Source organism: Nomia melanderi, chromosome 3, assembly GCF_051020985.1.
Source record: "Nomia melanderi isolate GNS246 chromosome 3, iyNomMela1, whole genome shotgun sequence".
Lineage (NCBI taxonomy): Eukaryota > Metazoa > Arthropoda > Insecta > Hymenoptera > Halictidae > Nomia > Nomia melanderi.
The window spans coordinates 7041545-7062860 of NC_135001.1; the positions used below are offsets into that span (position 1 = coordinate 7041545).

General features: G+C 40.4%; 1 protein-coding gene across 13 annotated transcripts in view; it reads right to left on the minus strand.

The window, feature by feature from the left end:
• Nucleotides 1-34: 34 nt before the first annotated feature.
• spri (Src homology 2 domain-containing protein sprint) overlaps nt 35-21316 on the minus strand; it is a 310137-nt gene continuing 288855 nt past the window's right edge. For 10 of the 13 annotated variants that reach the window (XM_031984934.2, XM_031984905.2, XM_031984981.2 and 7 more), the window contains 11 exons: nt 20771-20863; nt 19296-19882; nt 17984-18683; nt 16716-17186; nt 15288-15432; nt 14458-14687; nt 3845-4305; nt 2886-3017; nt 2571-2813; nt 1979-2183; nt 35-1910 (listed from right to left, as the gene is read on the minus strand). In XM_031984934.2, coding sequence (XP_031840794.1) covers nt 1807-1910; nt 1979-2183; nt 2571-2813; nt 2886-3017; nt 3845-4305; nt 14458-14687; nt 15288-15432; nt 16716-17186; nt 17984-18683; nt 19296-19882; nt 20771-20863 — 3371 coding nt within the window. In that variant the 3' untranslated portion in view covers nt 35-1806. The remainder of the gene's footprint in view (nt 1911-1978; nt 2184-2570; nt 2814-2885; nt 3018-3844; nt 4306-14457; nt 14688-15287; nt 15433-16715; nt 17187-17983; nt 18684-19295; nt 19883-20770; nt 20864-21316) is intronic. The other 3 variants (XM_076365610.1, XM_031984944.2, XM_031984971.2) reach the window with 1 other exon arrangement.

Genomic DNA, 21316 nt, shown 5'->3' on the forward strand with positions numbered 1-21316 from the left:
TCTCCCTCTCTCTCCCTCTCTCTCGTGCGCTCTCTCTCTCTCTCTCTCTCTCCCTCTCTCTCGTGCGCTCTCTCTCTCTCTCTCTCTCTCTCTCTCTCTCTCTCTCTCTCTCTCTCTCTCTCTCTCTCTCTCTCTCTCTCTCTCTCTCTTTCTTTCTTTCTTTCTTTCTCTCTTTCTCTCTTTCTCTCTTCCTCTCTTTCTCTCTTTCTCTCACTCACTTTCTCGTTTTCTTTATTGATTGCTTCTCGTTTTTATTTTAATTGAAAGCATTCTCGTTGTTCTTTCTCTATCTCCCTCTCTTTTTCTCCTTTTTTCTCTCTTTTTCTAAATCAAGCTTCCCACGATCGTCGGAGAATATTCCACAGCCTTTAAAAGATTGAGGCGCCAAATCAGCCTGGCAAAAAAAACTCCCTGGAGAACCGGGAGCGGAGGAAGTACAGGGGGTAAGGGGAAAAGGATGAAGCGACACGCGCGCAAGGAGAAACGTCCGACAAATATTAAAATATGTGTACAACTTCCAATAAATATGCGACGTCCGCCTTAAAAGTACAGATTGCTTATCCAGTAATTCGCCACGTCCTCGTACAAAGTACTTAAAATAGAGTCTAAACTAGTCTTTCGTGCTCCGAGTCTAATTAATTTGTATCAAGGAGTCTCCTACCGATTTAACGCGATCATGCTTCCTTAGGCGCGAGTCATCTGGAAAGGACCACCCGAATGTTTCTGTCTTTTCGAAGGATCTCGGTCGGTTACTTTTAGAAGAATCGGGAAGAATAAAAATTACATTTTCTTAGATCCTTTTTTTTCAGTTTTTGGCAACAATAGAATTTTCTCATTAAGAGGGTCGGCGTTTTGAACACTTGTTTTTCAATGTTCAAAACATTATCTCAGTTATTTAAAAACTTCTACGTTTATAGAAAGAAGATAAGTTTTATGTGCAAAAAGGGAAGAAATGAGAAAAACAAATTATAGAACGGAAACGTTCAGGTATTCCATTCCAGTCGCTTATCCTGTAGAAAACGTAGAATAATTCCTTGCAAAGTTGGCCTCGAGGACATCTACAATTCTTCTGGAGCGAGGATCCAGAAGAGTCGTGGATTCCTCGATTCGAACCTTGCTCTGCCCCACCGGAATGGATCAGAGCAGCGTCTCCAGAGTTTCACGAAATATCGAATACTGAGTAACATACGATTTTCCTTACACACCAATCGCGGGGAACGGGTTTCGAAACTATTTCAATCGCCGATGGAACGAACCGATTGCACGGATGGGCCGAGCCGACATTAGCACCTGCTCGGTGGCAAGTTAAATCCGACTGAATGTTAATGGAGCTCGTGTTCCGCTAATCTGACACGATGAACGATCGTTTAGCCATGTCGAATGTTTTCCACGGGAAACCTTTCGTTTCTTCGCACGTGGTCGAAGAAGATCGTTTGGAATTTGGAAAGTTCGAACGGAAAGCGGCCAGACGACACACTGAACGTATAATACAGTCCCGGGTTCAGTGCTAGAATTAATTTTCACCGTTGAAGCTTCGGCCACTTTTAAGTACTGGAATCATACGCGACAGAAATTCGTTCGTTTCTCGTTCGACAATTGTCTACGACTGGCAGTGTTCGATGTCTAAGACAGAGTTACGGATTTGTGCTCGAGATTGTGTTAGAATGACTACTGAGAATCGTTCCTTCGAATCTGTTTCGAAGCTACATGGATCAACCGTTGCGCACCATTCGAGGAATCTTGACGAACAGTGCAGAAACGGAACGGACATGGTTTACCCTAAGTGACTTCTTATCGCGGGGTCCATTAAGAACTGGTCCTTGGCCAGGCAATCTTGGCATCGATCCGCTTGTACGCGAAAAGGCAGTGAGAGAGCTCTTGGGGGCATTCGTGATCACCCAGTAAGGTTTCTGTAACACGGATTTCTTTCGTTAGAAGATGATAATTTGTCGATTTTTAGAATTATTCAAACCTTCACCTGAATACTTGCCTTCCCCTTGGACTAACTTGAAGAGACCGTAGTCCTGAGGGTTGGTACACCTTATCTTATGCGCGAGGATGCGACAGATCTCCCTGGTGTTCATGTTAGGTCGTACCGGGAGCGTTCTGGTGTTCAGGGATCCGTGTAGTTCATCTGGCACTAAGATTCGTAGTACGGATGAACAGTCCGGTGTTCCACAGCCCTGAAGAAAACCGAATAATAAGTAGTCTATTTCACAATTTACGTAATACTTCAATTATTCCTTCTTTGAAATTTAACTAGCCTAACAAGCAAACAAGTGTGCTGTTTCAGATAATCCAACCTACTAAATGCACATTAGAGGATAATTCCGGGCGTGATGGCCTGATCTCATTTAGATTATTGTTTTAGACAATTGTTTTTACTGGTATACTATATAATTATTTTCCTCACACATATTTACTTTCAATATACATTATTTATCAGATATCAGTGATATTTATGATGTAATAGTTCTTTAAAAAAAAAAAAAAATGATCCACCTCTTTCCCCAATTTATCCTAGCTAGACTATAGCTTGAACAGTCGTAACAAATTAATAGCGCACTAACGTTTAACGTGGACATGGTTCCCTGGCTAGACTTGAACGTCTTCAATACGTGCACCGCGCTGGACAGCGTCGTCAAGTAGTATCCACCTTCGCCGGTGAGAAGAGAAGGATGAAGAAGACCCCACATGTATTCCGCCTCCACTTCGGCATCCACGACTTTACCCCGTACCAGGACCCAGACGAGAAGAGGTAAAAGGTCGTCTGCTCCCAAGGTCACGTGTCTTCCTGAATTTGCATGCTTCACCTGCAGAGGTATCATGGTTTGAATAAAAGAACCTTACAAATCAGCTGATCACCAGTGTTCCAGAAGACTTACCGAATTGAAGATGGCAGAAATGGCTGCTAGCAGGTTCTCCAGCTTATCCAGCGGCGAATCGGCTTTCTGGAGTCTGTCTATGTACTTGAGAATACGGTCCAGATTCGAGTCTGATGGGGGTATGATCTTTGGCTGCAAGTGGAGACGCTATTTTAGGAAGATTCTTTCGCTTCTCATTAGAATTCAATGCACTGTGTTTATGTACGTGATATTTGAACAGATCGAAGCTAAATCTAGGGTGCCTATCAATGAACTGCAACAAAAGCTATCTTCAATCCTGTGCAGAGGAGACCATCGCTTGACTCGATATTGTAAAATTATTTTACCGCTTGATTTGATGCAGTAAAACTACAAAATTTGAGATTTAACATTGAAATGTATATGATGCATCCATGTGTGAAATATTGGGATAAAAAAGCTTTCTCAATTCACTTGCGATTTCTCTTTGAGTTAATGTAAAAAAATGTCGTCTGTGTCTATTTAGAAAATGTTAAGTATTTCTTCCGAAATACTTCCGAGTGCAAAGGGTTAATATTCAGCGTTAAACGTTGCACGATGCATCTACATATGAAACGCTGCAATAAAATACCTTTGTACCTTCATGTACGTTTGATTTCTCTTTAACACGTTCGTTACCAGTGTCAATATTTGTTACGGCCGCAATCCTATATTTTATCTAAAAACAATGAAATTAATCTTACAGATATACTTAATTAAAGTTATAAGCTATGAAATTACATTTAGCGATTCAATGACTCGTTTTAGCTTAATTTGTTTCAACAGTTTGTTCAGATTTATCGATTCGAATAAAATATAATTTAGAGGATCAGCACTGAAACAAACGCTGGCAACGAACGTGTTTAGTTTGAAAAACTGTCTGTCAACAGAAATTATTGGATATTTCTAATGGAAAACTTTCAAAGATCACAAAGGGTTAATTTCAGCGAACAGCTACTAACTCGAACACCGAGATCCTGTACGTGTTTCCCCTGGGCGTGCTGGATGCTCTCGGCCAGGGTCTGCAGGGACCCGGTGGTCGCGTAATGCTCGACGAACAGTCTGTAGACGTGTTCCCTGAGCGGCCTGACCACCAGGCCCATCATTACTCCCTCCAAGATAGCGTCCAGGTTAAGAAACTCGTTCGGCTTCAGTTTCAGCCTTTCCTTTTCCACTTCCTTCTCGAACTCCCTCTCGCCGTGCTTCACCAGATAGTTCTTCATCCCGGACATGAACTGCCGCATGTTCCTCATGACCACGTGTGGGCTGGCCTCTTTGCCTTCCTTCGTGCACTGGATGAAATTGTCGATGTTCTGGGAGAAGGTGGTCGTCTTGTCCGCGGCCAGCTGGAGGGCGTACAATCTGATCGTGGACCCGGTGCCGCCATTGTCGCGGTTCTTGAGGGCTTGTAATCTTGGCGGAGCTGGAACGCAAGGAGAATGCAAGTCAGATGATGGATCTGGGAATCTTATTTTCTATTAACCCTTTGTGGTCATATTAATTGTACGCGTATGTATGAACGAGAGCAACGTAATGAAACGAAACATTAAAATATTAAAGTTACATTAAACTAAATTAAAATGATAAAGGAAATGTATTATTTTCTTAAGACATTAGACAAATTTCATAGAATAATAAAGTTTCATTTAACATAAACTTTACTGTACACGCCTGGAACAGTGAGAGAGCTTCGGTGTTTGAGAAGACACACGACCTCAAAGGGTTAATACTAGAACTACCGAGCGGTTGAACTGACTTCAAATTTTTCTACAGAAATTCTAAGAATACAGTTATTGTAACTTCGATTGACTTATGATTCAGTTTGCCTACTGCTAAATCAATTTCATTATTACCTTTTATCTTTTTAATCATTGAGAAGAAGAACATAGGAATGGATCGATTTGATAGTCGTAGTGTCAATTGTTGTTTAAAATGATGAGTTTGTATAAGTATTTACAGGGTACTCGGTGCACAGGTTCGTTAGAGTGGATTTCAGACATGATTGCTAATTGGGTTTCAAGTATCCATTAACCATCACTTTCGGAAAGTCGAGTGCGCCGGTCAATGAGGTTTCAAGAATTCGATTACGATCTTTATCAACCTGATATCTGCGTAAACACGCCCGTGTACAGCCGGCTTATCTTATCAATGCTAAACTACTATTGTCGTACGGGATTCTAAAATAGCTGAAGTACGTTCAGGGGAAAAAATGTAGAAGTAGACGTCGTTATCTGTCCACGCGTCTTCTTTGATTTTCTTGCGCTATCTGGGGACATCCGTCCGATAATTCTTCGAGAAAATTCGAGGCCAGATCATTTGTGTCAAACGACACGCGAAAATGTCGACCGGAAGTTCCTCGAAACCAACGTTCAATCTTGGAATATTGGCCTGATGGTAGAGGATTAAACGATAAATCGATTACAATATCGGAAGATACGTAGTTTCGCGAGTCAGGTTATAGCTTACGTTTCAGGACTTCAACGCTCCGCTGAAGCCTCCTGCAGAAACACCGGAACCACTTTCCGATCTTCCGGAAGATGCCCCTCGTCTTCATAGAGAAGCTGTTTTGCTTGCCGCGCACCTCCAGCGAGCAATTAATCATCTTGAACCCGTTTTCTTCAATCTTTTCCTCCATATTAATACTTAAACGTAACCCAGTCTGCTTTTAAAATGTAATACTGTTTGAAAGCCTTGAAAGCCTTGAATCCACTTGAAATTCTTCAGAGGTTCGAGATAATTAACCAAAGATTCGGCTCACTGTTCTTTAAAATTAACGATCCTCCTAGAAACTAAACAGTCTTCGAACGTTTATTCCTCTCATCAGCGAGATCTTCCGAACTCTGCGTTTCTTGGCTCAATTATTAGTCTCCTAATCTTCCTCTCTTATTTAAATAGGATAAAGGATCAAAAATGACATTGCCAAGGATCTTCCAGGCTTCCAATCTCCCTGCTGCCAACAGATGCAAGTCTTTTTATTCCTCCAAGGAAATATCATCCAGAACGAAGTTCTCAATGGTCCTATCCAAGTACTAAAGCGAATCTCCTTATCAAAGTACAAATATTTCGCTGGAAGAGTGCTACTCGCAGGACTCTTCGAGCTGGCAGGGCTTATCTAATGAATTTCGCATACAATTATGGACCAGCTGACCTAGCCAAGACTCCCAGACGTCTGCGACCGGCGAGATGCCGCTTTATCTTAGCTATCATGGAACCTTTCAACCAGATAGACGACCCCTATCCCAACAAACTTTCTTCAATGAGGTCCAAGCAGCTTCTGATCCCCTATTCTCCGTAGCCACTACCTTCAAGCGCAACAGTGCGAGAGAGCATCGATCAAACGGTCCACAAATTTAACCGGACAACGTTTTCACAACTTCCTATCGACTGGAGTCGCTATCCGTGTCTGGTAACGGTCCAAGATATTCTAAGCCTCTCGATCGAAGCTCGATAAAGTTACTTCTACGACTCTACGGAAATTCCTCCCATCGGATCGCAAGATTCCAACCGATCCCCTATATCGCGTCAAGCGGAGAAGTCCCAGGAATTCTGTTCCTCTTCTAAATCTTTCGCCAGTAACAAACGCGGTCGGAACGCGGGAGTCGGGCAATAGTTCGATTAGCCGAGAACAAAGCTGCTGTTGTTGAGATTCAACTAGATTCCCGCGTGCGTTGATTCGCGTAAATCACGGTGCACTGTTTCTCGCGAACTTTCTCCTGCGTTCGTTCTTCATCGATGAAGTCACCGACGCTTGGTCTACTTCTTTGATCGATTTATCACTGTTTCTTCTGTTGGTCGGAGCAAAAAAAAAGAAGACCTTATCGTCGCTTGAGGACCGGAGCAGAGCTCTAGCTGTTCGGACGAGCGAGCTAGGCCCAAGAGAGGCCTCCGCGAGGCTGCACCGACGATGGACTGACTGACACTGAGGAATCGCCGCCGCTATCGGCAAAGGTAGCCGGAGAACGATTCCAACGAGCTCTCTGTCGCTCCTTCACGGCTTGCTGTCCCCAGACCAGGGAGGTATACGCTGATCGCGCGCGGTTGCAGTAAACGCTCGCATTTTGCAACCGGGGTTGGGGGATGGGACTTTCCTAACCCCCGGCCCAGGTCATTACCCTGGTGCTGGAGTGTCTGGGTTAGGGAGTGGAATTTTTCTGAACGCTGTCTCGCTACTCTTGGAGAATATTAACCCTTTGCACTCGATAATACTTCTCGTTATAAATATTCATTATTATATATGGTATTCTTTGCAGTTGATATAAACGAAAATCTTGCGTAAATTAAGGAACAGGAATGTTTTATATCGATATTCAATGTGTTACATTGTACAAAATCGTATCTGGTTTCACTCTTTTAAGCTTTGATAATGGTATTTTCATTTTCATCTTTTTTTCTTCTATCATTGTTTTATTGAAAACTGTACTTGAGGTTCTACTCGTTCTTAGTTTCAGCAAGTTGCTTGGATTTTTGTAATTTCAACCGTATCTTGATACTATTTTTGCATTAGAAGTTTGTTCTCCTGTCTTGCTAGGAATTTTGTTTCAGCTGTTCTCCTCACCTTTAACCTCACTTTTAATCATTTCTATTCGCATTTTCGAAGCATCGAACCTTTCTTTTCGATCCCATCTTCACGATGTTCAGAGCTTTGGACTTTCAACCCCTTTCTCCCTCCTTCGAGTTCGTGTTCTATCGCCCCCTCTTCGGTGTCGCGTTCAAAGACGAAGAGAATGGACGTCCCGATAAGAGAAAGAATAGCTCAGATAAAGAGTTCATCCGTACTTATCGTTCGCGCCACACAAAATACAAAGGCAATTTGTAATATGATGCTCTATATCTCGACGGATATCTTGTCGATACACGGACACGTGAACAGCCTGTGGAATGCGTGTCTCACGTTAAGATTAAAGTCGATGCACAGGGACTGCTAATCCACAGAAGATGGCCTTGATTCCCGGTTAATCCACTCACACACACGTACTAGTCGAACAATTTTTATCGACCTCCAATTTTACTGTTCGAAGTGTTTGCAAAACATTTCACCATGATATTCATGGTTCAAAATTATCGATTACGCTTATATAATAGTGGTTTGTATAATATCGAATGCAAATGCAAAGAATATAAAGTAAAGAAACATCGCTAACATCTGAAAATATTCCTTTAGTTTCACATTAATAGAATTATTAAAATAAGAAATTAATTTTCATTTAATCCTTGTCACTTTCCATTGGCAAATTTTTATGATACTTATTATACGAATCACCATTGTTTCCTAACTGAAGACTAATCGTCTGGTTTAGTGTTTATTTAATATTATAACACATTATTAATATTGCATTATTGTTACTATTATTATACACATCTTACTTGTTAAAAACAAAGGTAATACGTATATTACGCAAGTACCATTTTTATTCGTAATTGCCATTAGATTCTAATTGCCGCTACCAAAGACGTTCATGAAATTTGAACGCGAAAGAAGTTCGTAATGATTTCAATATTATTAGTTCCCCTGTGCATTAATCTCGTTGATCGTAATTTACCCTTTAGGTAACATCGCGACGGCCATAAGAAACTATTTGGCCGACTCGTTACAAGTTCCATGGGGTTTCGTTTCGTAATGGATCGCCGGATTCGCCCATGAACACGACGACGAATGGGACACCCTATAAACCGAACGGTAATGGCCGGCTTTGCCAACAAATTGGAATAGTTTACGAGGCGTCCGTCGTTTGAATATCAAACTCTGTCTGTTGCATATTGTTGCCCCGGGGCGATCATCATCCCCGAAGTTTCGGCGCGGTTTCAAAAGGGGGCGAGTTATCGATGGGGATGAATTAAGGGTAAGCGAATCCGTGACTCTCGAGTGTTCCGCTTGAATTTACCGACCGCAGAAATGATTTTTCTAACGGTTACCATTTGTGCCGTTGTCACCATAGCTTCATATATAAGTTCTTCCTCAATTTTACGACGATATAAGATGTTATATTATTTCATCTTTAATACAGATATAATATAAATATAGATCATCTTTCATTATCTTACACATGAATTCAGTTTAACGAAGTTCAACCTAACCCTTTGCACTCGGCCATATTTTTTAACATTAAATCTTCATTATTTCCCGACGAAACGTTAATGGTACTTTTCGCGACTAACAGGAAGAAGTAATTTGCTTATATCAAGAAACAGAATTATCTTATCTCAATGGTCCATCCGTTGACACGTGACACAAAATTCAATATTGAATTGTATATCTCATCATTTTGTTGCACCGAATCAAATGGCGACTAAAAGATAAAGCGAACTTGTACTTTCTTAAATAAGTTCTGGTAAAATAGTTTTTCGTTGATGTAATGCCACGTGTAAGTAATTTAGTTCGTCCTTCTGTTATTGCTGAAGCTATTAGTTCAATTTTCAATCGAACGAAGTTTCGAAGGACCGTGAACACTTGTCATTGCTAGCGTTATGTTGTAAGGTGTTGTTCGGAAGATCCAGAGGTATTACGAAAACGTGTCGTAATCGGGAAACGTGACCGACTCGCGCGCAAAATAACCGCGCGATTTAATAATACCGATGCGCCACATTGAGCAGATAATTACCGCGGAAAAAGTGTCGGTAACGGGGTTACAATATCGGCAGCGATCGGAGCGTAGTACGCCGATGAATCTTTGGCTGAAACCTTCCCCGATAAAGACCGTCGTATTGCATGATAGCGTGTAATCGTTTCCGCAACGCGTGTCGCGTTTGTACGTCATCGACAATAGGACAAAACGAATAATTGCGATTTTAGAGCGTCAACTTGCTAAGATTGTATCTCAACTTAGAATATGCATAATAGATTATTTAATAATTAACTCAATTATTATTATTATTGTTATTATTAATATTATTATTCTTTGTATTATTAGTATCGATAAAACTGATAGTAATGAAGATTATTGAATTAATCTTATTAATTCATTAAGTTATTCGACATTAATCACAATAATAATTGTTAATATCGATACTATTATCGTTGTTATTGTTATTGTTATTATTATTAGCAATGATAATATTTTCCAATAATTTAATCTTTGTACCGTATAATTGAAAATGAGCGTCGCTTTGTAATCTTATGTCGATACAAAAGTCCCATGATTTTTTCATTTTAGAGGAAAAACTGTCATTCTCTTTTTGTAACAATATAATATTCACGTTACAGCTATGTAACACTGCGCTTCTTTCATCGTTTGAACGCACAAAGGACAGGGAAATCCCGGGGTAACACCAAAGCGTTAGAGGGGAACGGAATATTCGGGCGGCCGTAAAAACTTGTCACGAGGCGGGCACGTGATCACCGATACAGGTCAAAATTCTGTCCCTTTTTCGCGTGGATATTATAACCAAATCCGGATATACAACGAGCGAAACGGTTCGTGACGGAAGCATAATTATTATTAAAAGAGACGTCTCACCAGTAACATAAACGTACACTAACGAACGAATTAAAACAAAGTTACATATGTTTCTCGTTAGGAGTATTCCCAGATGGCCGACCGTGTAGACTCACTCTGCCGCCATATTGGATTTGAAATTGATCTTCGATATTTCTTACAAGAATTTTAAAAATGATATATACAAAGTATACAAATTATACCAATGAATACACGATAGAAGATAAAACAACAGTCATCGCTATAATTATAGACCGATTACTCGTTACGCGTAGCACGCGACGCCATTTTTACGGCAATCAGAAAAATCTTGAAGCTCGACGCACAAAGAAGTTAGCCCTATTTCAGAAATAAAGAGTATCGTCGATCAATTAAAGAACAATAGATAATTCAGACATTCGTAACATGCTTGTAATTCGTCGGTATTCATTCCTACGCGTGCGATAGGGCTTAACGTTTCCCCGACTGGTCAACGGGACTAAGCAGCGATTAGAGTAACGCCGATGACAAGCGTAACGATCGCGAAATCGGAGCACGGGAACCGTGACCGTATTTTACTGCGTCGAAAATCTGCGAAGGAATCGATCTCCTCCGATCTTCTCCGACTGATCCGAGGAAATCTAGCGACGCGTTAGGCTGAATACACACGAGCGATTTGCGGCAGAATGCCGCAGCGGCGACTCTTCTGGAAGAACAAAGACGTAAAGTTCTTTTGTCCTTCTTTTGGCAAGACAAAAGAACTTTGTTTCCTTGTTGTTTCGATTAGTATTGTAAAAATACGTTCTGAGTCCGAGTCCTGTAAGCTATAGTCCGTTGTGCCGTGAAAGCTGAAGTCTTCAAGGTCTTGTTCCTAACACTTCGAAGACTTAGGAATCAATCTCGAAGCTTTTAAGAAGTTTTCAATAGTCATAATCAAGCTTGAAAACAATTATGATATCTAAAATGATTGGCCTCGAATAAAAATGTAAACCTAATTAACTGTATCTAACTATCTAACTATATCTTTGTTTCGAAAGAGTACGCGATATACAAAACCCTCAAGATTATCTTGGCAGGCAACGTATTACAGTTGAAGTTTCAGGAACTTGAGTATTTTACAATATTAACGCGTTGAATGCCGTGAGGCTCACCGGTGACCCCTGACTAAATTGAATTATTACAATTCAGTCAATCAAACGATGATTATCTGCAAATATTTTTATATTATAAATAATACTATCTAATGCAATGACATTCGACAAGATAAACCTGCAATAATAAAACGATTTAATGAAATAATCTGATATTATATTGTTGTTCCATTCGTTCGGTTCGTGCTCCGTCGGCAATGTTATGTCTAGCAGAAGCTTCAGAAACATAGTGTTATGGAATTTTCGGGAAAATGAAGGAATGTATTATGCACAATTCAATGGCATAATATAAAACATAAAGCGTTAAGGATCCTTTACGTATATGAATAAAGCAAAAACTCTTAGTACAACTGAATATTTTTTCCATTTTCTGTATTTCTACGTAAAATCGTACGGCGGTCAACGTGTCAATTCCAACTGCGACATTTCGTGTGCGTTCAGCCTTATTCCACCATCATCTGACGCATCCGTCGATTTCTTTCTTTCGACAACGAGGGAGTCGCGCGTGCATCGTCCGGTCTGACCTTCCACGACGCGGTCTCCGTGATATGCTCGATGCACGCGGCGATGCGCTCCCACAATTGTCGCGGTGAATCACTCGCTCGAAACCGCGGCCACGCTCGCCGGTAAACAATGTCACGTTTCGATTGTGCACCCGAGGATCGAGTCTTCATTGACGATCAATCGGAGGCGAGACAAATATTTTCCGTTCTGTCGTGCTGACGAAATTAACCCGTCGCCGATCGCCTGGCGATCTTTTTCTTCGCCGGGGTCGCGGGAGCTGGTTCCGAGTTAATAATTCACTATCCTACACAAAAATCTTGTATTTATCGTTGGAGTAAATTTAGCGTGAAGGCCGAGTGTTGAGAGTCAACAATCATTCAGCTGATATTTTAATACAGTTACTAACCAATTCGAAATTTGGTATTACTAGTTTCGTTTACTTTCGGTTATTACTAAAGTCGGTGAAATTGGATTCCCTTGAAATCGAGGAGTAGTGCATAATAAAATGGTTGATTTTGAAATTTGTATTTGAATTAGTATTTTATCATTACCGTTCGTTAGCATCAAAGATTCTAATGGCAACAAGCTCCTCCCAGTAGCTTTAAAAACTACGAATTTTAAACGTCATATTTATAGGAAATTTGAAACTACAGTATTACTCAAAATGCACACAATACAAGAGAATATTTAAAACATTCCAAGTATACTGCTTTCTATAATATTTCTTGAGACTCCATTTCCTAACGATATTCTGCAATCCCAATCGTATCCTTAAAAAAGTAGAATTTACATAAAGATCTGCAGTCGCAACATTAACACAAAAACTACCAATCATTTGATATGTTTAATATGTTTTTCTTATAACAATTATAAAGTTACATTTGTTTTAACTTCTACTGATATTCCACAGATTACGTACGATGAACATTTCAAAAATAATTTCACATATCTAACATATGTATATCAGTAAATGAAAAATAACATTAACAGGTTGACTGCCACGGTGGTCACCGATGAGCATCCAAATCACTTGAAAACAATGTTAATTCGTCAAATACCTAATATCCAATGAAAATGTTTAATAGCGTAAATAACTAGATGCCAGACTGGCGTAAACATTTCAATACCAACTAATAAATAACTGCTTTTTTATCTTTGTTACAAAAGAATAAGCGATATACAAAACTCTAAAGGATTTTGTGGCGGTCAACGTGTTAAACCCAGTCATTCTAACTGATACGTTCTATGATAGTTCTAATAAGTACTGCTTTGATTATACTTCATCTTGACCCTCCCTGATACATCTAATTGGCGCATTGTTTGTCGACAAAAGGTGTCGCGGCGGGAAAGGTGTCGATTTGTTTTGTCGACCAGCCGTCGACGCGCGACCCCGCATTTGCATTTGTTATCGGCCGTGAACTTTATTGGATAAGCCAGCTGTTGTGCAATATATTAATTGAAGCATCGCCGGGGCCTCGCCAATTATTACGTTCCCCGATGTTCGTCCACTCTTGCTCTCCCTCGCACGCACACGATAACAATGACGAGCGCGGCGCAACGAGATACAGAAGAATTTCTAGCGGACCGAGGTTCCGTCGCGGCGATAATGAGTCAACGATGATTGACCCGCGATGCTGCGTTTGTCGGCCAACGATGCCGCCGTGCAAGTCGCAATACCAAGAGAGCATAAAGCCGATTAACTTCTCGTGGCAAACGGAAAATTATGACATCCATTACCGATCGAGTCTTTTCGACGTTTGTAGGAAATGTAATTGTAACCGTCGCCCACCCGGCGACAGCCGGGTCAACTTTGACCCGAAGTTAAAAATTCCTGTGGGATTATATCGTTTACTCGATCCCTTATTTTTCGTGTAGACAAGTGTTCGAACCTCTAATTTCAAATTTAGACACTTCGTAATGGTTGTTATCGTTGGCAAATGATTCTGCCGTTAACTTCGAGAGTGGACGAAGTGTATTTTTAGTTTTGGGATATTTAGAAGTTTGTGTTAGAGTGGATTGAACGATATAGTACTATGTAACGAAATGTTTTAGGAAGCATTCAGCCTTGAAAAGCAAGAACTTATTATCATTGTGTAATGTGTGCGAGTTGTAAGGAAATATGATTTTTGACACGTTAAATGCCGTGTCGGTCACCGATGACTGATGCTTCTGAATTACTTGACGACAATCGTAACATGCAAGGTAATCCATGTCGAATCGGAATGTTTAATAACGTGATTAAGTTGATAATCGTGTGATGTAAAGATTGTAACGTCAAATAATTGTTGTTACTTTTCTTTGCTGAAAAGGATGACCGTACAGAAAAATCGTCAAGACTTTCTTGGCGCTTAACGTGTTAATGCTTGAAGTGACTTGGACCATTTTAAAAATTAAGGACATTCATTCTATCGCTTCGTTTCTATTTTCCTGTTATTGGAATTCACATGCTCGGCTCGGTTCGAAAGATTTTGCAGAATATTTGATGTTATTATTGCGAAGGTCACTTACAAAGGAGGGAGTCCAGCCGCTCCTTGATGTTCTTGCTCTTGTTCATCCTCTCCACGTCGCTCTCGTCCGTCTCCAGCGGCGTTTCCCACTCGGAGGAGTCGTAGGCTTGGTCTTTCCTGGTGTCCTCGACGTCCTCCCTCTCGTTCCTCTTCTCAACGTTGTCATACGAGGAGTTTCTGTCACTGTACAGCGACTCCGACGTGTCCGGTGGTTTCAACAGCTCTGGGTACCTGACCAACAAAGCAACATTCTTTTTTGTATACGTGTTTCGAACGATTTCTTGTGGATCATGAAGTCTTCCACAAGCATGTACAATTACTCTTTTCGAAATGACGATTTGTGAAACACCAGAAACGACATCGTTTAAAAACTTTTCGCTATAACATGTGTTTTTATACAAAAACAGAATTACATACAGAATAATCGAGGAAGTCTTAACCACAAAAGTAGTAACAAAACCGCATCATTATCTGAAATAGTAAGTTATAAAGTTTTACGTACAATATTAAACTTTGCATAATATTGTGTAAATAAAATAACTTTGTTCCTTAATTTATGTTTTTTCATTAGTTGGTTTTAAAGAATGTCGTCTGTATCTCATCAGTAGGTATTGAATATTTCTAAATAAATATTGTTTGAAAATTATATTATTATTATTTGGAAATTATATTCTTTACACTTACAATGAACTATTGAATATTTATATGAAAGAGTGATTTGACATGTTTTTCTTCGGAGCTCTCTATACAAATAAAATTATGTTTGTCTTGTTATTCGAGTTATCGAACAATTAAGCAAATGAAATCAGATCGATTTCGTTAGATACTCACCGTTGGAGAATGATACTCTGAACGGTCAAAGTGTTCCCAACAACGTCCCTGTCGCACTCCTCGTCCGGAAACGTTCTGGCCACATTATCGGCCTCATAATCCGCATCACAGTCGTAGTCTGGCTCGCAGTCGTCTCCCTCGTTACCTAAACATGATAATCAACCGATGACCACGATAACGAATAAACAAGTTGTTTTGACAATCGATTAATTCGACACGCACGACTCGAGAAGCCCGTTTTCATCCCTTCTTCTCTTTTTGAATCGATAAACGACGGAACTGTGGACCGTAAACAATAATTGCAACAACTCTGTCACGTTAGACATAGAGGCAACGGTCGCCGAAAGAACGATCGATCCGGTTAGATTAATGAAATGATCTAATCTTATCGAGTGATTGTGAAAGGAACGTTTAATAATTCGAGTATTGCAAATAATATCGAAGATAGGCTTTCTTATATCCTCAATTATGGTACTCTTATCTTTGCCATTGGCGATTTTGTTCTGACACATGTAATGCAGACATAACGCAGAGATAATTTCAATGAAATGAAATTAAAAAATCCAAGAGTATGGTAACATCGTTCCAAGGTAACATCAGAATATCATCAAGAATTCAGCCACCTGTGTTCATGGGTCCTGATAAGCTTCTATCAGTCTACTGAAATGATACTTCAAGCGGAATGAACTGATGAGTTCATGATAAAGTCTTCGAATAAAATTAAAGACAGATAGATTGAAACGAACCATTTGCAAAGTGATCAACTCCAAGAAGCAAAGAGCAGGATTCAATAAAATTGTATGAACAAGGAATCAATTTCTTAGTACTAATTAAAGAAATATTTAAAAGAAGTTAATCGTGGGTAACAATTTAACACGTTTGCTACCAGCCTCACATATTTGTAACGGCCGTAACCCTATATTTTACAGAATGAAAATGAAATTAATCTTAGAGATATTGTTATTAGAAATTATAAACTACGACATTATATTTAGGAATTCAACGACTCGCTTCAGTTTGATTTTTCTAATATTTTGTTTAGAAGATTTATTGGATTGAAGGAAATACACCTGACCCTCGATTTATGCGGACAATTTTCACGCGATCTGAATTTAGTAACAGCGACTAAAATATACTTTTGTTCTCTAAAATGTCATTACTATTATTTCTGTTGTTGAGCTATGTGAAATAAATATGTATTCCTAAAACTTATACCAGCTTCTCAATATTTTCAGTTCAGGTGTATTATAGTTAATTATTCGATATTTATAATAATATTCCATATTTTCAGTTCAGGTGTATTATAGTTAATTATTCGATATTTATAATAATATTCCATATTTTCAGTTCAGGTGTATTATAATTGAGGAGACCGTCAGCGAAATAAGCGGTGCTAGCGAACGCGTTAAACGGTCCATGTCAGCCTACCAATGAATTCCCAGCTGGAGTCTACAGCCCAGGAGGTGTCGTTGAACACCTTGGTCCTGATCTTTGGTGGTTGCACAGGTTTGGCTCGGGGGATTTTCTTGACGTCCTTGGTGCCGAGTCGCTTGGCTAAGTTGTCCACGGAGGAGGATATCAGAGGCGTCTTGTCTTCTGTCTCCTCCGTCTCCTCCCAGTCAATCGGGTGCAGCTGATTCGCGTTCACGCCAACCGGTGTCTGCAGCCAGCCAGGTTCGCTGTGCCGGTACTTGTTCGTCGCTGGATTGTTCCTGGCTCGTCTTCTTGGTATTATCGCTGCGCTCTGCGCGATGGCATCCGCTGGCTCCGCGTAGAATGGGCTGCCCTGCTTCGACTCGGGTGTTAGAGGACTGTTGCTCTCCGACTTGGCCAGCATCAGTCCCAGCTTGTTCCTGGGAGGCGTGATCGTGCTCGGACTGTTCAACGAATTCGCGCTGCCTGCACAGATGAACATCCTCGACTTAATTCTCAGAAATAATACATCGATTCTGAGAAAAACTGGACAGACTAGGATTAGAGTTTTAGTTCTTGAGATTCAGAGATGTTTAACACGTTGAACGCACGATTTTATAGAGAAAAATACACAGAATGGAAAAAATATAATATTAAATCATTTAATCGAATTGCATTATTACTATTGCGTTCATCTAGTTGAATGTCACCGTATTGGGTAGCATTATTTATAATATAGAAATGTTTTCATAGAATCATCGCTTTATTGAGTGAACTATAGTAATTCGATTTGGTCGGGGGTCACCGGTAACCCTCATGACATTCAACGTGTTAATTGGTCAAACCAAAGCGAAAGCAGTATCAAACATCGTAAAGTCTTATATAAACAAATTCGCTCCATTTCAATACTGCCCGAAACCGGAGCTTCCACAAACTTTCGTTCATTTCAAAGCTTCGAAGCTATATTTTGAAAACTACATTTTCAGGATTCCAGTGTAGGCAATCCATAATTCAGAATTATATTACGATTCTCTAAGTATCCTCTTAGCATTGATAGCAAAAGTTAGCTTACAATTCACAGACTACTCACAAACTTGAAACCACTTATAATTCAGTACTATATTACAAATCCCTATACATCTCCTTAGAACTGATAGCAAAAGCTAGCTCACAATTTACAAACTACTGGCGAACTTGAAACCACCTATAATTCAGAATTACAAATCTCTATTCACATCCTTAACACTGACAGCTAGGTCACAATCCACGAGCAAGCTACTCACAAACTCGAGACAAAAGATCAGGTCTCCTCCCCATGCCAGTCTCCTCAGGCGAGCCATTCCCATGTTCGCTGGGCTTCGCGTCCAGGACAGGCTTGAAGCTGCTGAACTCTGGGCTGGTCATCTCCTTGTAGCTGAGTTTCTCGTTGCCCATCGACTTGTCGTTCCTCAGTATCATCCTATCGTTCCTGACGATCAGCTCGTTCGTGGTCAATCTGTCGTTGTAGCTCCTCTCGGCCGGATTCGACGGCCTGTCTTGCGCCATCATCAGCCGGTCGTTCGAATTTCTCAGCCGCTCCTGAGGATTAGGCGGTGCCTCGCTCCTCGGGAGCTTGTCGTTCGGCGACCAGGTCGATTGGTTCGATTGGTCGGTCGTGTTCCATATGTCCTCGTAGTCGGAGATCTTGTCGCCCGGCGAGCTGCGATAGTAAGACTCCAGTATGTCCGACTCCTGGTAGTGCTGGGAGTTCTTGCGCGCCTCGCGGTCCCGTCTTCGTTTCGATTTGCTGGTGCTGGACGGGGTCGTCGGCGAGAGAACGTTCGGCGTCTTGCCGCCGGGGTTCGGGACTAGCTTCGACATCGGCGAGAGGACCGGCGTGTTCGGAGACAACGGAGATTTCACGGAGAAGTTCGATGTCAGGGACTTGTTCGACGTTGCGCTCTGCGGGCTCAGCAGCGACGTGTTGGGGTCCGACGGTGTGTTCTGGAAGATCCGTAGAAATTCTTGGATTAGAAATTAGGACTCTGACGGTCACTTTTGCTACCCTTTCGTTGTGACTACCGATTTTAGGGGTTTAGAGTATTTCTGATTTAAAGTTGACTAGGGAAGCTTAATGATAAAGCTGGATGAAATATTTATAAATAATATATTATTGATATTAAGTAGATCAATGGAGATATTAATCTGTTGCACTCGAGAGGTGACTCTCAGTCACTGTACGATTTGATATACCAAAATCATAGTCTTACGTATAATATTAAGCTCCTTATAATCCATCAATATGTGAAATATTGAAATAATAACTTTTTCTTAACTTATGTACATTCCTTCATTCAATTCGTCTTAAAGAAGATTTCCGAGTGCACAGGGTTAATTTACAATCAAGCTGAGCGATTACAGTATGAAAAGACTAGTTCTGATAGTTGTGATAGTTCTAAAAAGAAATTCTACTACCACTTGAATATTTAGAATATTATAGAGTCCTCGCTAGGATAAACAACATTCTACATCTCTTTCCATAAACAAGTGCACAAACATCTACATCGATTACGGTCATAGTCAACCAACAAAAGGGTCAGAACAGTCTCCAATCACCTGTGAACTGCAGATATCAGTCGTTTGGTTCACGTTGAAAGTGACCGTGGCGGTAACCGCGAAGTTGTTCTGCGTGTGTCCTAGTCCCGGTTTGGCCCATCTCGGCGGCGGAGGCGGTGGTGTCTTTACGTTCTGGCCGATCATGTGGTTCTCGCTGATGATGTTTCTGATCTCAGGCAGCACCGGTGAGTTCGTGCAGGAGAGATTGTTGAACGTGGAGACGTTCTGATGGAAATTGGACGTGGCTACGTTCATCGACGAGAATCTGGTCCTGGACAGCTCGACTATCGTCGACTTAGACGTTTCCGCCATGTTCTTCGACTCGAAGCCGATCTTCGCGTCCTGGACAGGGCTCAGCACATTGCTCTCCACGTTGTGGACCACCGGGGATGGACAACGCACGCTTTGCACCAGGTTCGGCGAGATCAGCTTTTGCGACAGCTTCTCGTTGGGCGATATCTTCTTCACGTCCAACGGTTCATTGAACGTCGTCAGGTTCAATGTGTTCGGGGGCGTCGGGCGCGGCTGCCGGGGCAACGAGGACGCGAACGTTGACGTTGTAATCGCCGTCGTCGGCGATGTGCTTCCTGGAAATAAAAATATAGGATTATTTTCGTACCGGCGGCCGACCGTTCGGGATACGTCGCTGTGACGGATAGGGATTTATGAGGCGTGGAGGACGTCGGATCGAGCTTTGTTCTCTGGCGTCGTGAACTCTGTTCTTTTAACACTAGAACTACCAAGCACTTAAACTGACTGTCTAAATTTCTTTATAAAACTTAGAACTGTGTATTTGTTAAGATTTCAATTGGTTTATATTTCAGTGTAGGTATTACTAAATCAGCTTCTTTAACGATTTATTAGAGAAGCATCTGTACTTCCTCAGCAATTGTATGAAAATCAAGAATGGTAGTTCTGGTGTTAAATATTTATTGTTCGAGGAACTTTTGCATTGCGAGTTGAAGGGTAAATTCGAAATTTACTTCTAATTGATGGAGTGTTTTGAATATTAACACTAGAACTACCGAGCATTTAATACGATTAATTTGCAATCCCTATGAATATTGTAACAATACATTATTTTCAGTTTCTTTAGACGTTCATTATAGTACGCAAGTGAAACTATTTATTTTTAAGATCATTTCGAATATTCAATGCTTTGAAGGTATCAATCATTACGAAACAGAAGATCGAAACCAGTCATTTTGACTGGAACGGCAATTTTAGCATTAAGATATTTACGTATTTTTTTCTTATTTCATTATGTCGATGTACTTTTGCTTTTTGTTATGAATATTGAGGACTACAATGTACTTGATGTACTTTGATGTACTTTTCAAATTGAGGAAAAGGGAAACATTCAAAAAACTCTGCGTAGTGTTCAAATAATTGAGTTATCTTCGAGGGTTAGTTGTTTCTGATTTTAAAGATCATTTCAAGCATTACTATACGAAATTCGTTTAGCAGCGACTTACGTGTATCGTGCGATGATATCGGTGCGAGGTTCAGTACTATACTCTCTGTGGTTGGTGTGTGGATGTTGTTGTTATTGCTATGATTATTGTTACCTGAAAATCGAACGTTATCGTTAAAGGAGCATAAATTATATTTACATTTAAATTCTGTATTTATCAAGCTTATGTCAATTTTTATTGATGCAACTGTATTACGTAACCAAATTCCGACCTTAAGTTTGAAACTCTAATTGAAATTCTAATTTCCAAGATCCACATAAGCGAACACATATCTGTTTAAAAACAATACAGTGAAGTGTACAATATAACAACCCTCGTCGTAAATCAAATGTCGAGCGTCCTAACATCATTAACATGTTAACCCGTTCGCTATCAGCACTTATTTCGTTGGCGGCCTCCTCAATTACAATATTTCCTTCAATCCAATAAATCTTCTGAACAAAATATTATAAAAATGAAACTGAAACGAGTCATTGAGTTTCTAAATACAATGTCGTAGTTTATAATTTCTAATAACAATATTTATAGGATTAATATCATTTTCAT